Source organism: Pezoporus flaviventris, unplaced genomic scaffold (genome assembly GCF_033815535.1).
Source record: "Pezoporus flaviventris isolate CSIRO_AGI_PZ_B2104156 unplaced genomic scaffold, CSIRO_AGI_Pfla_v1 ptg000025l, whole genome shotgun sequence".
NCBI lineage: Eukaryota > Metazoa > Chordata > Aves > Psittaciformes > Psittacidae > Pezoporus > Pezoporus flaviventris.
In genome coordinates, this window is record NW_026892573.1 from 1,587,335 (window position 1) to 1,605,600 (window position 18,266).

The 18,266-nt window shown below is 35.6% G+C and overlaps 1 protein-coding gene across 4 annotated transcripts in view; it reads right to left on the reverse strand.

Moving 5' to 3' along the window:
* Positions 1-15,784: 15,784 nt before the first annotated feature.
* The window catches only part of PCDH17 (protocadherin 17), an 88,526-nt gene continuing 86,044 nt past the window's right edge, over positions 15,785-18,266 (reverse strand). For 3 of the 4 annotated variants that reach the window (XM_061457263.1, XM_061457262.1, XM_061457261.1), the window contains one exon: positions 15,785-17,079. In XM_061457263.1, the coding sequence (XP_061313247.1) occupies positions 16,397-17,079 (683 nt within the window). In that variant the 3' untranslated portion in view covers positions 15,785-16,396. The remainder of the gene's footprint in view (positions 17,080-18,266) is intronic. The other variant, XM_061457264.1, reaches the window with a different exon arrangement.

Sequence of the window (18,266 nt, forward strand, 5' to 3'; positions counted from 1 at the left end):
GTCCAGTTTATTTAGTAAATCTCACTAAGTTTTCCTTGGAAATGTCCCAAGATTTGGCTAGGGTGATCTCCATTTAGCTGATTGTATCTGGCAGAGGTATAATTTGTAGTAAAACAGTTTTTGTGTGCACTGAATATTCAGGTTTTATCTAAACTGTGAAGCTCTTGTGGTCACATATAGTTTATGAATTTTCAGTCTATCATCAAAGAAATTATAGCCCCTTAAAGAAAGTAATCTTGTATTTTATCTGCCTTGAGAATGTCAGGAAAGTTATAAGCATGTCATGTGTAAGAATAATTTACAAATTAAATTGATCTCGTAACATGGAAAAAGTCACAAAGTTTTCTGTTATGCAGAAGTGCTGATTATAATCCAGTCTTTATATCTGGTTAAGAAAGGGGCATTCTAAATACTTATCTAGATTTTGAAAGTAGTTCTTTACCAACCTGCACCACAAGAAGATTATAAGCATCTTCACATTACCGTTGGCAAGTCAGAGCTTAAGTCAGTTCAGCAGTTCAGCTACCTGGGAAGCATTATTTCCTTGGATGCCATGATCGACAAAGAGATAGATAACAGAATATCAAAAGCATATAGAGCTTTCGGAAAACTCCATAAAAGAGTTTGGTGCAATAAACACCTGAAGAAAAATACAAAGATTAGTGTCTATAGAGCCTTTGTACTGTCTACTCTTTTATATGGGTCTGAATCATGGGTTATGTACCACTATCACCTGATACTCCTCGAACACTTTTATCAGCGCTGCCTCCATACAATTCTAAACATTCATTGGACTGACTATGTGTCAACTGTTACTGCCCTTGAACAGGCAGGAGTCACCAGCATTGAGGCCATATTGCTGAAATCTCAGCTGCACTGGCCAGGGCGCATCTCCAGGATGGAGTAACACTGCCTCCTTAAGGTTGTGCTCTACGGTGAACTCGTCACAGGTTGCCGCAAGAGATGTGCCCCAAAGAGGGCATATAAGGACTCCCTGAAACAATACCTCAGCCTTGGCCATATTGACCACCATCAGTGACCCACCTTGGCCTCCAATCAGGAGAGTTAGAGACACACCATACATAACGCTGTTGTCTCTTTGAGAACACAAGCAGAATTAGTCTCGAGGAGAAAAGGCAGCATAAAAAGAATTGTGCCTCGCCTATACCACCCAAGGAGACCTTTTGCTGTGCTTTTTGCAACCGAATTTACCTATCCCACATTGGCCTTTTTAGTCATCAACATGCTTGTAGTAAGTGTGGGTAAAGCCCTTCCCAAATCTTTGTTCGCGAAGTCAAGCCATTAGTCAAACCTTTATAATTTAATGTACTGTCCAAAATGAAATTACAGATTCACATAAAATGGAAAACTTTTAATTAGCTAACTGTGAAGTAAGATAAAATTATTCTTTTGTTTTAAATAACTATGTCTAAGGAAAAGTTTTGGCTTTAAATATATTTTAGTTCAATCTCTGTAGCTCAGTTTTAAATTTTTACTTTTCCATAATTCTTATGCTTGTGTGTGTGATTGCTAGACTCAATAAATTTTAATTTTTGCATTCCATTAAAACATAGGCACCTTTTTCATGATTCCAATTTCCTTACTTGCTTAGAAACCCAGAAGGGATAATATTCCCCCTTATCATATAAAACAACTTAAAAAGCATGGTTCCTATAGGAACTTCACTGTCACACTCATTCATGTTCTACCGTGAGTGTCAGGTGCTAGTTTTTGTATGCAGCATAAAATAAAAATCAAGCATAATCAAATGTTTTTTGTACAGCTTTTTTTGTGCAACACAATTATAAACGATCTTGAGCATTATACAGGGAAAGGCAAATTAATTATCTTAAATCAAGACTGGTAGTTACAGTGATATACTACCTATTTATCTAAAATTCTATTTAAAAAAATCTCTTTCTGCCAGAAAATTTAACTTTGAAAAATCCATAGTTTAAGCAACTATCTGAATCATATAACAAGACTCAGTTACACCAGGTGGTATTGACTGATATATTTGGTAATGTAATAAAGATGCCAATCTTAACAAAATTTGTTAGTTTGAAAATAGGGCAAAATGCCATTTTATTACAAAGCTAATGAAAAATATTGCTTACACAATGATGAGACCCATCAAGCAGATTTATAGCATATGACATTTGTGAGATCTCAAACATTTCAAAAAAAAATGGAAGGCTTATGCAATGGGTGATTTGACTATGGTCTCTGCAGTATAATAAGCACAAGAAAAAGGGAGAGCACTGAAATTCAGACTTGCACAGCGGAGGGCTAGAAGCTTTCTGCGTTGTAAAACTACTCAAACAGAGCATGCTGCTTCTTCAGTTTATGCAGGCACTGTCATGGCTGGACTACCACCTGGATGTTTAGTTCCACAATTCAAAGAGATGCTGCTAGGGACAATTAAAAACTGTGAGTTAGATTCAGTGAATCCAAATCCCAGCAGAAGTTTGGCAGAGGACTGAGTCTGTTCCTGGAATGCCAGCATTAATGGCTGAGGGCCAGACACTAATCTCAGATGCACGGCACACATCACCTCCTGTCTCCATTAAGCCACGTCTGTGGCTTGCACACACAACACATAGCAGATTTTCTAAGGCATATGCTGCTTCCAGCGCCATACATCTTAGTTTAAAATCTGGTCCATAAGCTATGACTATTCCTTTTCTTTTTATCCTCTTTTTTTTAAGTTGTTTGATGAAGAAATAAAAACAAAGAAAAGGAAAGTAAAAATCTGTTAACAGCACTCACCCTGCCTTACTGCTCTGACTCCTTCTTCATCTCCTACCCCCTCCTTCCAAAGGGTCCAATCTCTATCACACCAAAGATGCAAAGAAATTAAAGTAATAATAGAAGCAGCACAGGAAGATTATTTTCCTTCATTCATTCTTCAGTATATGTGAAATATGAGAGTATTCTATAAATTCACAAGTATTTACTCTTTAAGCTAATTCTGCAGTTGTAAAACAGCATGCAAACTGCACGCTAGAGAGAAATAAGAGAGTCAGCATAGCAAAACTCAATTAGAAAGTTTGGTTTGATTATCTGTTCCTTATTTGCATCACACTGCTGTTTCATTCAGAGCTACCTGACTGGAATATTTTCACTGCAATCTGAGCATGGAAACTGAAGCCATCGGCAGAATACCAGGCTGCAGGAAGCACAGCGTTTTATGATAGAACATTCCAGTACGTTAATTGCTGCTTTGAAAACCATACTGCAAACATTTTCTTGCTTCATTTCATCTCTTGGTTTTGATGGCAGATGTCCAGAAATGATGTGGTTGAGCTTGGAGATGAGAAATGAGAGATCAAGGGGCTGAAAGGCACCTTATGAGTGGATTAATACAGTGTCTTAAAACGCTGGCCTTGAACTACACGAATTTGATGGTGAATTCAACCAGATGAAGGAGAGTGAGAAACAATCAATTTCTGACGGCTGTAAAAGTCACAGTAAAAGGGAAGACAGTTGTATATTCATTATCTAAGAACTACACTGATGACTCTCTTGTGCAACAATAATTAAAAATGTTCAACTAGAGAAGTTAGCTTGAAAAACAAGGAACAAAACCACCTGACCCTCCTGTTCTTAAAAGAAAGCCCATTAGCTGAATGGCTGATCCTTTGCTTAACTTTTTTATTTTTTTCTTTTTTCCTTAGCATGTAATTTTCCCCTTGGTTTCATTCTCTACATTACATGAAACACTCTGAAGTATTTTTATCCTTTGGATATTTAACCCAAATTAAGGAAGGGTGAGTGGGAGGCTAATTAAAAAATCCAGTCAGAATGAATTTCACTTTCAGTAAGCTTTTAGCCTTTAACATTCTAGCAGGACAGTCACCAGAAAATAAACTGCTTTGACTATTTTTTAAATAAATGTCTACATAGATTATGTATTATTTTTTTAACCTGTATCTGTATTTCACTGATTTATAACAACCGAAAAAGTCATCAAAAATTGCAAGAAAAATGGCACCCTTTGCTTCTGAAATGTTGTAACAAAGAGTTTTTTTACTGTCAGTAGCCCTGGCTGAGCATAAACCCCTTTCTTGAACACTGGAGTCATATATAACATAGATGAGATTTGTAGGGCTAGAAATTTTACACTTATTGTATAAGTGTAATGCTAGCAACCTCCTGTTTTCATTACAGCAATCTAACGCCAGTCATTTCCTGTTTTCATTAGACCATTGTAATACTAGACTCCTACTGTTCTCATTAGTGCAGGACTGTGTAATGGCAACCACCTCATGTTTTCATTATAACAGAACTGTATGGTGCCAGCTGCCACTTATTTTACTTTACAGAATAGCATTTGAATGTCATCCATACTCTTTCCAAGAGAATATATACAGAGATGTCAAGGACCTTAGAAGTCTAAGGCCCCTAAGAAGATATTGGGGAACACTTTTCCTATTTTGTGGCTGGAAGAATGGTAGGGAAATTACACAGAATACACAGAGAAGAGGTTAAAGCCTGGGGTTAAACTGTTGTGGAACACAGTTATATTCTAGCAACTGCTTTTCTGATCTATAACCTACCTGGGCTTCCAGAAGAAGATAAAAAGGTAGTTGTAGTAGTTCAAGGTCTGGATTAGACTTGTACGGAAATCCAAGTTCAATTCTGGCTCTGGCACATATTGCCTGTGTGGACTGTAACCTATAAATTCTCAGTCTTTTACTGCAGCTGTGACTGGTATGGAGTTAATAAGATTTTCTCTACCCAAAGCACTGCATTGTTTTGTTTCGTTTTGCTTCTATAATACCTTTGCAATACAAAATATTTCACTACTTATAAATACTGCTTAAAAGGAAGCTGTGACTCCTTCTCTAAGGTCTTCAAATTCTATTGTAATGATATTAAATGCTAATAAGAACTGTCTGATGACACAAAACTTTTCCATTAAGAGATCTTAAAAATGCAGCTTCTTTGAAAGCTGTAAGGGTTCTGTTGCTAAGATGCAGTTAAATTGTGATTACATTGCAAAAGGTTATGGCTATTTTAGTTATTGTAGTAGATACTAGAATAAAAAACAACAAAGAAACAAAAACCAACAACCCAAACAAACAAGCAAACAAAAAAAACTGAAAAAAACAAACATCTAATTCTAAAAGAAATAAAAGTGTAAGATGTGAAAATATTTTTAGTACAGAATTTTCTAGTTTTTGCTAAAAAGTTTTCATTTACTTAGGTTTTTACTGATATTGAACTGATATAGATCTCAAAAAACCCCAACCAATGTCATTGCTTTGTAAAAAGCATGTAACTGGTATGTGGACGCCCTGCAATATCGTTGCAAAAAAATCCCTGTTTTACATAAAGGGACCGTATCCTCAATCTATAATGAATAAATGAGCTGTGTTTTAGGTGTTTTTTTTTGTTTTATGGTGTTTTAGAGCCGCCACATCAACTGGTACACATACATAGGCTGTCTCTATTCTGAAGCCTTGGGAGCTTGAAACGCTCTCTGTCATGACCAGAAGAAGCACCACAGTGAAGGCCCTTATTCTCTACCTGACCAAAATTATCAGTTCTGCATAGTGACTTTGGTTTTAATTATTTGTGTGATTCCAGCTTGTCATGTTTTATGCATTGTATGTTTTAATGATTTGTGGCTTTACTGTAGTTTAGGAGGAAAGGAAAGAAGTTCTGTGGACAGAAACCATGAAAAACATTACAGTTACTGGTTGTGGTGGGTTAACTATGACTGGACACCAGGCACCCATCAAGCTGTTTTACCTCTTCCCTCCTCAGCAGGACAAGAGGGGAGAAAATAAGACAGAATCACCTCCTGCGAGTCAATACAAAGGCAGTTTAATAAAGTAAAAGCAAAGGCCACAAGTGGAAACAAAGGAAAACAAAAGCTTTATACCCTGCTTCCCATCAGCAGATGTCCACCCATTTCCAGGGGAGAAAACCTTCAGTACACATACAGGTTGCTCAAGACAGAATAACAAATGACCCAACAGTCATCCTTCTCCGTTCTCTTAACTTTTATTGCTGAGCAGATGTCATATGAACATCCCTTTGGTCAATTTGGGTCAGCTCTCCTGTTTATGTACCCTCCCAAGATCTTGCTCAATGCCAGGGTAACGTTGGTAGTGAGGGAATACTGCAGGGACAGTGTTGATGCTGTGTGAGGGCTGCTCAGCAGCAGCCAAAACATTGGTGTGCTATCAACACCTTCCTAGGTACCAATGCAAAGCACAGCACTATGAGGGCTACTATGGGGAAAGCTAACTCTATCTCAGCCAGATCAAATACACTGGTACTTATACATTTCTTTGGAAGAAAACCGCTCTTCAGAAGTATTTTTGTTCCATGTTTCCTGTCTTGATGGAAAAGTTGTGGTATCAAGAAAAAGAAGGTGTTCTTTGTCATTCTCAGATTGCTGTATTAACATCACTGAATAGAGCAATTGGCAGATGTGTATAAGCTTTGTTAAAATGATTAAAAGCTCTGCAAATCATTACCTGTCAGTGTTCCCTGAGAAACAAAGACCTTTCCATCTGTTAGGGGACTCTCTGAATGTAATGTAATGTAATGAGTCACCTTTAAAATGACAGCTGTCACCTGTAGAATTTGAGCCTTGAAGAGAGTGCAAAAATATAATGAAATACATATAAACCTTAATCAAAAATATCCTCAATTTGTTATTATTTTGATCACCTCACTGTAGGCAGGGTGTATAATACTGTAATTTGTAATCTTGTAATCTGGATTAGGTTCAAATCAGTAGGAAGATAGTTATGTTTTGTAATGTTAGAGTTTGATGAGGCACTATACGCCTGCATACACCCTTGCACATTCTCTGTCACAGTCTTCACAATGAATAAAATTTTACGAGTATAGTGGCATGTGATAACAGCACATTTGAAAATTTCTTCTCAGAGCTGTAGAAACCTGACAGAAAAGAAACTGTGTGGTGGAATTGAAGAATGTGGGGGGATTGGTGTACTTTTGGTTCACCTGCAAAGATAGTACACCTGTACTCCCTTCCCCTTCAATATTTAAGTTGTTTTAGTAACGGTAAGTGATTTGTCACTCCTTTGTTTGTATCACTGTTTTGCCTTGCTGATGCATTATCTGAACTAAGGCAGGTGGAGTCATAACATTTTTTCTGTGAAATAAAATGCAAATTCTACTATGCAAATAGACCATTAAGAACCGAATTAGATTAAGCAGTGGCAGTAAATCAGCAATTATGTTGCTTCTTTTTTGTTGTTTTTTTTTTTTTCTCTTTAAATAGCAAGATTCCAGCACAAATAAAAACCAACAAGTCTGCAACACATGTTGTATATAGTCATGCTATTCACCTCTAGAAGAGAAATCCTAAGGCTGCTGATGCACTTTACTGAATCTAGTACACATTTTACCACTGCTCTGATGCAGTCTTTAAAGCTAAGGATGCTAAGTGCTTTGAGTCAGCTGGCAACACAGTGTATTAATTACAGCTCATAATAATTTCCATTTTTACGTAATTGTTGCATAGTTGTGCACATTATGCCAATTCCTCAGTCTGGACAGGTGATTGTGATTAATATTTATGCTGCTGGTAAAAATGATCATGCTTTTAGTTTCATTGATGTTGAAGATTTTCTGGGTTATTTCAAAATGAAACAAAAATAATAAAGAAATACCCAAATTGAGAAATAGGTAGTTCTTCAAATACAGTTCTGATTCTTCTCTGACTCCTAAAATGCACTCTGTGCTAACCAACACATGTACCGAACAAGGACTGGTCTTTCTACAAACCATTCTTCAAGGCTTGGAAATATTGAATAGCAAATGCTAGTATGCCTTACAAATATTCAGGATGAAGGAAATAAAGTGATGGAGGAGAGCTGGCATTCACTTACAGGAAGCTATAGGAGTCAAGATTTGGCAGCAGCACCTAGTGGCTCCTTACACTTGAGTGTTGTCATTGCCTATTGAATTTCTTCCAGGCAGGTGGTGATGTGAACAGCACCTTAGACTACAGGAATTACCAGTTATCAGCAGAGCTGTCTCAGGCTTACATTCTTGATCCCACAGTAAGCTTGGCAAATCTCCATGAAAGCTTTTTCAACAAGAGTGCTTGATTCAGACATCCTTCAATTGTTCCTACTTCTTCTACTGCCACAGTAATATGGTGGTTGCCTGACATTTCACCTATTTTAAAGGAATAAGAAGTAATAAGAACTGAAAGTCTGCCTAAAGTGTTGTATTTCTTTTGCTCCTCTATCTTTATTCCTGCCTCCAGCCGCAATAACTTTTGCAGTTGCAGTGGTTTTAAGATTTAGCAGTCCAGAAAAAAAATTATTAATAAGTGCTAGAGAATGGATCTTTTAAAAAATGTTATTTCTATGAAAATCAAAACACTGAATGTACTTATTAGTATTAAGCAGGCTTTACCTGAATTTCTAGATCATCCATTACTCCCTCCTATTTTAGTCTGCCGGAGCAGGTGTGTTTAGAAAAGAATGGTGTTGGACTTATAGTCATCAACTATAAATTATAATCAACTATAAATATGATATTCAAATGAGTTGTGGAAGAAAAGGTGTCCACGAACAAGGTTATATTTGTAATTTGTCCTGTGTTGTTGTTTTGTTGAGGTTTTGGGGGGTTCAGTTTTTGTTTGGTTTTATTTTTTTTTTCCCTTTGGGATTCTGGAGACTACTTCTTAGACTGCTACTTTCTCAAAAGGTAAGTGCTCTTTTCCTTTTAAAGGATTATTGCGTCCTACTTTGACATGTACAAAAAGATTAAGTCAAGTAAACAAATTCACTTTTTTATCCATATTGTGAGCAAGTCAACTAAACAGACTCCTCCTAGGTCGAATTGGAGTACTGAGTGGCAAATACCAGGGAGCTTGTTTTACTTACACTGGTGCATGGAGGTGCAAAAGTTATTATGGAAAATATAATTACTAACCTCTGGAGTATCTTCCAGAAGAAGGTATCACATAAGAAGTCCAGATTCTGGACAACGCCGATATTCTGAAGCTTTTCACTACTACAGACTTTGAATGGAGGCAAAGCCTCAGTGCTTTTAAGAAGCTTATCTTATAGTCAAAGATAAAGGCTTATTGATGGTTGCTAATCTCTATTCTAAATCTCTCATAACACCATGGAACCATAATATTATTAAAATAGTTTCACATTTATTCTTTTCTGCTGTATTTACTATATCCACTTGGTGTTATATAAATCCTAATTAAGTGTTACGGCAGTGGCTTATATTCTTTTTTTTTTTTCAGTTTAGAATGAAACACAAGGGAATAAAAACTCATTCCTATAGCAAATACAGCACAAATGGTATTCCCAGTAAATACAATTTCGCTTCCACTCTAAGACAGACCCTTAACATGTACTTATAATGAAACAAATTGTTACGAATCCTATTATGGTTAGAAGATATTTAATACATTAATTAGTTATCCAGAATATACGTATCAGATTTTTTCTCATAATGTCAGTTAAAAGAAAAAAAAAAAAATCACAAAAAAAGAAAAAGTCTATCTGTTTAGTTATTGAGGAAATATCCTGATTTATAGCTAGTTTGCCAAGTGTGATACGCCTTTCAACAGGATCTCCCACTGAACTCACAAGAATGAATAAATAAGTTGTTCATAAGAAGATGTTTTAATTGGAAAATAGTACTTTAATATGATCAAATTTTAAATCAAGTAATTCAAAGAAAGAAATGGAGGGCTTATCTACATTTTTTTTTTATTACATTGTATTAAGATTGAAACATCTTTGAAGACAGATGAAGAGTCTGCTCTAAATCCTCTACATAGATAAATTTGCAATGTGAAGTATTTTAAAATGGACATATGAAAAGGAAGGAGTGGTGACTAATAAAAGGGGTACTTGCAGAAATCATTATAGCCTCTAGCATCATAAAAGATGCATATTGTAAAAGGTTTAAAAAAATAGATGCATGGAACATGTTCCTAAAGACGGTAATAACAGAAATAAATGTCATTTTTCTGATGGTCAGGCAGCTGTGATGTTTCTATTTTAATGCTGATGCCAGCACAATGATCCATTTTTCATCACTCTTAAATCAAGCTACTGAGAAGAGTTCTGTATGTGACTGTCCCCAGAATGACAGAAAATTTGCAGCTATTACAAAATGGAAATTTCTTAAGGAATATTTCTTCTTGCAAACATATTACATTTTCTCTACTGCACTAGCAATCCACTGATTTCCAAATGCAACTTCAGTGTTGGTTTTAAATAGAAAAATGTTGAAGATAATCTATCTCTCTGGCAGTAGCTTAGTAAGTTCACTTTAATAATATTTCCAGAGAGTATTTAACCCTCTGGAATAACTGGAAGAACTGTTTCTGAAAAAAAAATATATTTTCAGAAATGGAATTTTAATTATTTTAATTATTTTAATTATTCTATTTTCTCAGTACATAAAAATCTAAATCTGTTGTTCAACATCTTATGTTTCAAGCCATGTCTACACACTTTTTTCTTTGCAAGTTACATTGCAGACTGTTTATGAATGTTTTAGAGTTCTGTCCAAATAGAAGTTATTATTTGTAGCCCAAAGAACCTAAAGGAAGGCACCACATCAGAACATTATTTTCATTTTTAAACATATATGTATACATATTCAAAAAGGTCTTCTTCCAACCAGAGAAAAAAAGGTTTTCCCAAAACTTGGACTAAATATTTTTGTGAGCTAGGCACCAGCAGGAGCCATCAGCAATAAATAAACCAAGATACTGTGCTCTCTTCCCTGAGTCATAACATATGCATTAAGGAATATATATCTCAGAAAATTCTTAGATGGCTCATTAATTCCCTGATCTATTTCTGCATGCACTATTGATACTAAGGTGACCTTTCACAAATTAAGCTATGTATACAGCAGAGAGGTGTCCCTTCTTTCTACTGGGAAAATTTCAGTTTTAGAGAAAGCATTACTAACTGAAGAAATAATCTTTCAGCTTTCAAGTCTTAGACTCAATAAAGGATAAGGATAAGGCATTTATCCCATGAGTGAACACCCTGAAGCAGTTATATGTGGTTGGCTTAAAGGAGATCTAAGAATCTCTGTTTGGCACACTGGCCACTTTCCAAATGAGAACTCAATGACTCTGTATTCTGAGTAAAGAAAAGTCAGGTTGGTTTATGACTTATTCTACATATACTGTGGATCCAGCCAAGCTCTGAACTACGCACAGTTGAAGACAGTAAGAGCAACAAACTGTGTCCAGCGAGGCCTGCAGCAGCTTCACATTCTGGCAAGACTCCTTGCAGACAGTGGCTTGCTAGATTTTTGAATTCAGCCTGTAGCAAAACAAATATATGTAGGAAGGGAAGAAAACCATTGGGGGGGTTCTGTGCTGAGGATAGCCAGCTAATTAGATGCAGGCTGATTCTGTTTCTGGCAAAGAGACTTACCAAAACATGCAATGGGTAAAAGGTAATTCTGCCTGCATAATTAGCGCATATCTTTATTATTTCTGTCATATTCTGAACAAACTAAAATTCTATTTAACCACAAAAAGCAATGCCTACTTATTTAAATATTGGTGAAAAACGTCACAAATGAACAAAAAAATCCCAAAACTCAAAAAAAACCCCACCCCAAATAAGCTGGTATGGAGACTTTACACTATTTTGTATGTTATTGAAACAATCATATGGGAACAGACAAAAGGGGCCACATATTCTGATGGCTTGATCTTGATGTCAAAAAAACTCCCCAAGAAAACCAAAAAAAAAGAGGTTAACGAAAAGGTTAAATTATAAAAACAAAAGAGACAAAACAACCAGACATAGAAATTAGTCACATTTTTCCTAGCATTTAGTCACATTGTTTGCAGCAGTATGAAAAAAAATATTTACTTTTATTACTCAGGCTCTTAATAAAGACATGTTTAAGCAAACACACATATACACAAACAAAAAACCTAAGCCTTTACGTTCTTCACATTTTTTTTCTCTACCTCTATATTCAAGCTGTATTCTGATCTTTCATGTTGGGCTGATAGTCTTCGAGAACATACACCCTCATTTGTAATGTTTCTGGTGAACTCACACCAGTGTACTAAACCAGACTGTCCTTTTTTCAGCTCTATGTTTCTACGAACAAACAACAGCCTGTAGGGATTCACCACATCAGCTGCTTAAAAGATAAACCTACCCAGCTTGATGAAAACTCTTTGCCACCTTCCTGTTGAGAGAAAATGGTTACACATTTCTAATAAATGAAGCAGGAACTGTCATTTTTTTGGCAAAAACTGATAACTAGCTGTAACAGCCGCATTGCCACAAGTTGCTTTTCCAAAGTAATTACCATCAGGCTCCCTGTGGTATGCAGTGTTTAACACATTTCTTCTGTGCTAATGAATGCAAAAGCAGGCAACACCACTATTAGTAATTGTTTTTTATTCGTAGTCCTCATTTTCCAGATAGGTCACATTAAACACAGCCATTAAACAATAGTGGTTGAGATAATCCATACAATGTATGATGCTTTTGTTTGGGTTTTTTTGTGTCATTCATCGGTCATTGGTGCAACTTTGAGCCATATGGGGATTCAGGGGCTGATAAATGAGAATGCCAACTTGTATCACAATTGGGCCAGAGAAGGCAAAACCTGAATCAGGTTTCATTCAATTACACTTCAAATCAACAAATCTTGATAGCCAAAACTCCCATTTAAATTAATACAATAACTGTCTGACATCAAAAGAAAGTAATTAGACAATAATGAGTGGTCATATACTATCCTGGGCTTCAGACTCCTTCTTGACCTCCCTTCCATTGGACAGCAAGCTGATTGAAAGTTTGTTTGAATGATGTATCTTGCTCCAGTATGAACAGTGTTTGACTTCTAGGTGTAATTTGAACTGGGGAACCTATATTCTCAAGTGGCAAATCGCATTTAAGGATAATCTCTTTCTTGATAAATATGCTAAGGAAAAAAAAGACAACCCAGCAACAAAAAACAGAACAAAACAACAAACCAACCAACCAACCAAACAAAACCCACACAGAAAAAATAGCCTGATTTGGAGTCCTGATTTGATTGAGCAGTTGTTACAGGAGCTCCCAGTTTCCCAGTTGCTGACTTTCATTAATAATAGAAAAACAGAATACCTTATTTGCTATTCAGTGTACAGCACAATTTTATAAGTTACTTGCCTCCTATAACTCTGCCATTATCTTTATAATCATGTGGCAGATACTTTCTTTTAGTCTTATAAAACATGTATGTAAGGAATGAGAGCAACAGCTCATAAACTTGATCTTTCATTTCTGCCTCTCTCCAGTGGTGAGAGACACCATGGAGAAAACATACTTTCTTAATTCTTTTGTGTGTATTCCTTCCTGCACACACACAATCGTGTTAATTTAGACTGAACCAGCAAAACTCACATTGCATAAGCTCTGCTGTTTATTGGTTTGTTACACATCCATTCTAAATAATGAAAAAGATTTCTTAATGTGGGATATCCTCATTGGAAGAAGTATGCCAGAGATCTACAGCACAAGGCAGTTGTCAGCCAAATTATATAAAAGCAAGATTTCCTAAACTCTTCTATAAAGCTGCAAGTCATGAATTCTGAATTACCTTAGAGTGGTAAATAAATAATCACTACTAAATACAGATAATGTGTTAAACAGCTAAAGCTAGTAAATCACTAGTGACAGAGAGCCTTAAGGTAAATTCCTCTTACATTGGCGCAGCCCTTTCTCAGAATATTGTGTGGTTATGTCTTCAGAAACATACAATGAATTGTACAATTGGTTACTCAGTGTTAAAATCATTTATAAAATACACAAATCTCCATCACTTGACTGCATTTACATACTGGCTTAGATTTTGCTGAATTAATGGATTTCACTGGCAGAGATAAAGACTTGGTGTACAGACACAGAAGTGATGGGCACCACAGAAATACATATAAGAGACTAATAAACAATAAAAAAATCCTCTCTATTATGGAATTTCAAGCTGTCAAGCTATCGAGAGAAACCAATCTGTTGTCTCCTGGACAAAAAAAAAAAAAAAAAAAGAAAAAAATATATAACACAGACAACACTACATTTTAGATACATAAATTGTCCAAAACATGGAGAGTAGCTTGATAAAACATGTACAATATCCTTTTCTTCTTTTTTTTTCACATGTAATTGTAGCCTTTTTTTTTAACAGGAGGAGCTAATAGCAAAGTGTCAGAATGGTTGTCTCCCAAAGACAATTCATTGTAGGACTGACTAGCTAAAATCACCATTTAACAGCAATCCCAACATCAAAACAGGATGTTGGGTCAACTTTCTTTCTTGAAGTGATAAAAGCTATGGCTTTGTGGTATTTGAGGTTGCCAACATCTTATATATGATTGTAAAGTAATATTACATTTAATAAACCAAATACACCACTTTAAAGCCATGCACCAGAGTGGTATTTCTAACAGAGTATCTGATGTATATAAAGCACAAATCCTGAGATAAAAATTATATTCTTCTGTTGCTTCTTGTTCTGTGCAAGTTCATTTTAAATGTGGGTTATTTTTTAACTTTCATCTGAAGGCAATTTTGAATTTTTCAAACCCTAAAAATACCCTTAAAAAACAATAATAAAAAGTAGAAACTGCATCCCAAGTTATTCTGCAAATACTTTTCAGGATGAATGAAAACCATTCAATGAAAACAAAAAACCCACCCTTCCTCCCTTCTCCCCCCCCAGAAAAATAAGCAGTGTATATCTAGAACTGCAGTAAGAAATTGCACACTCCAAAGAAACAGATAAAATCCTACTCATGGCACATTGGCATTACTGCTTTTCATCTCTCGGACCTTAATATCAAAACTTTGAAAATGGTGGCGTCTCTTAGGAAGTCAATAAAATATACTTCTTTAAAGATGCTGACTGCATGTGTTTAGAAACAAAACAAAACAAAACAAGGAAGTTCCAGATGTTGGTTCAAGTGTAATTTTTGTTATTAAACATGGGTTTGCAACAGAAGCTTCTACAAGGACTTGCACATAACAATGACTGATGGATGTATTTGTAGGCCGTTCAGCTAGCTCCATCAGCTCACTCAAACACATTTTGAACAGATTATGTACTGCAGTACTTCGTAGACCATACATTAAACAAGAGACTTTGCTCTGAGGCGCTGCTTCCCACAATCCATGGGGAAAAGGAAGCAGGAAAAAACAAAACTCATAGAGTTCGACAGCTACTGAGGCAACACTTGCCATTTACAATATAAGCCCAAATATTTTTGCAACACAACTATATATTAATTTAATAAAATACACAATATAGCTCTTATACACTCAACAATTTGGCTCATATGCACTGAATCTGCAATAAATCAATAAAAATATGTCATTTGATGTAAACACATTGATTCTTCTTACATTTGCACATTTAAATGATCATGTGACTTTTGTGGTTGTCTAAGACATTTTCACTTTCCTGAGCTATTTTAGTGTCCACAAATGAATAAACAAGTGTTAATAATGTTAATTTATTTTGTGTATTACCCTTAAACACAAGTTGGGGTTTTTTCAAACTTTATTTTACTTTAGTTTTTTTAAAATTTACTGCTAGCTATTGATAGTTTTGTGGGACACTAAAACGCTAAATAGATACTAATTTTTAATTTTTTTTTCTCTTTTATCAAGTGAATTAGCGTATGTGTGTGCAGGACAAGATGGACTATATCATTTTACATTTTACCTTAATATGATATGATGTGCTTTACTAATGATCAGGATATGTTCTGTTGAAGAATGGTTTTTTTGTTTTCTTGTTCTTTTTTTCTTTTTTTTTCTTTTTTTTTTTTTCTTTTTTTTGTATAGATTTGTGGCAGGTAACTTTGTACATAAATGTTTACCACAAATGAATGTTAATGTTTGGTGTCACTTGGACTACTACAAGAACTCATTTTAGGACTTTCAGTAGAAGTCTGCGGTGACTGCTGGAAATCCACCACAGATCAGAATTATTCAACCCTGTTTTTCTTGGGGTTTATACGTAAACAGTAAAATCAGCATCAGCTATTGAGGACAGTCTTATAATATTAGACTTATTTCCATTCCATCTTTCTCATACCTTCCTATCAGATTGTCAAAATGGCACCGTCTTTCCTTCTTTCATTTTGTTCTTAGTGTACTTGACTCTGTCCTAATCAAAGTTTGGACAAAATGAAACCAGCGTCATCTGTCAAAAAGAAAGAGCAGTGAAAAGAACATACTTGTGGGCACTTCAGATGTTCACTAAAAGCCTTAAAGCAGCATTGGTCTTCCTTCATTCCTGTAAATCTGTTACAACCAGGGGATTTACTTAATGATTTACTTTTAATCAGCAGAAGTGGAACACAACTGCCAGCCTGTCCTTATTTTTCCCCTCACTTTCTGACAGCCACAGGGTCGCTTCCCCGACAGTCCTGCAAGAGCTTGTCGATTTCTCTCACAACTTCCTCGGCATCCACCGACTCTCTGCCTAGATCCCGGGCTGAACGATCTAACTGCTCCAGAACAGAGTCCATCTCACTCGAGTCTCGGCTCACTCGGGAATGCACATCTGCAAAGGCCCTAGCCATCTGATCTGATGCAATGAAGGGAGTGTCTTTTGACTGTTTACTAGGTGAAAGATACTGACTGTCAGTTGACAAGTACTGGCTGCTTGGTTCAGCCAAGGCTCCTGATTTCACTTCACTACCATCCAGTGGTCCTTTTGTTGAGGTGCAAGGCTCAATACATGTCTTGTTTGGGCTGCTCGATGCTGAGGGAACCTCCTGAAGCAGAGGACTCAGGGCACGTTTGGCTTTTAAGTAAGGTTTAACATTGGCAATGAGAATAGTGTGCTCTCTCTTGTCTTTCCCAAAGGTACAAAAAGTCTTCTTCCCGGTGGGATTCACAGTTTCGTATGTCTCAGTCTCAACATTAGCTTCAACTGTGGGTACAAAGAGATTTGTGCGATAATCTGCATTCTCAGCCTGACTAGCTGCAGGGAACTGTGGCATCCAACACCTGTCAGAATGACCAAGCACTCTGCATTCATCTGTGCAGTTAACACATTCTTCTTGCTCTGTAAAAGAAAGAAGAAAGAGAAAAAAAATCTAATTATAAGTGGAATTTTTTAAACTAATGGATAGGCTATGATCAACATGTTAGGGGCTTACTTGACATCTGTTTTTTTAATTATGGTGAAAAAAGAAGATATAATTAAAATATTTCAGATTGTATAAACCTGCTAGTTAAGACAATAGATTTATTTAACTCTGTTCTCTATGTATTAAAGTATTCACACAGCTCAGTGGAAGTATAAAAGGGTCATTAGAGAATCATTCTCAGTGGAACTGAGCTTCATCTGTAAACTAATCTGCTGTAGAAATCTGTTAGACTTTGTTCTGTGAAACTCATCCTAGAAACAAATGAACAGCACTTAAGAAACTCAAAAGGCATTATCAGGATTAATTTTTCAAATCAAATAACTGAGCAATGACTGCTTTTCTGTAAAGACAAACACTTCCTAAAATCGGCAAGTTGGCTTTTCATTTTTGTCACCTCCATTTAGTTTATAATTGTTACATTGTGTGATAGTCACAAAATAAAAAGGTTTTCTTGAAAAGCATACTTTTCCTGCTAAGAACAGAGAACTAAAGTTTTCCATCAGTATGCATTAAGTATAAGCTTGTCAAAAAGTGCATATTGCAATTTTATTAGACATGCGAATGAATCATGTGATCAGTTTTCCCCTTTTTTGTTTTGCTGCAAGTGAAAATGGATTGCTCAATACATATGATTCAGAAGAATGAAAAACTATGACACATTTTTTGAACTGATAATGTTTTCAAGTAGGATTTCTATATTCTTATTTCTTTCAAAGAATATAGATATGTGACTTTTTTTTTATTCACTGCCTTTTTAGAACATAAATTTTGATGCTTCCTGTTTTACAATTCAAAGAAAACTTTTTGCTTCAAAAACTTTATCTTGCCTGTCATTTTATAGAAATAAAATATATCTGGGCTACCATTTTCTAATTGTACACGACTCCAACCCAATGTCAGGGATAGAGAAAATTACAGAAATACCCCTTCAATATGTTTTTTTTTTTTAGAAAAACACAACTCTGAGCCAAGTTGCTTTCTTTTTCTTCTTCTCAGTACTCTCTATTCAATACCGATAGAATAAATGTTTTTATCATCTCTGTGTTTCAATTTGTTATACACTGGCCTTTAGCTGTGAAGTATTTTCTTCCACAAAATGTGG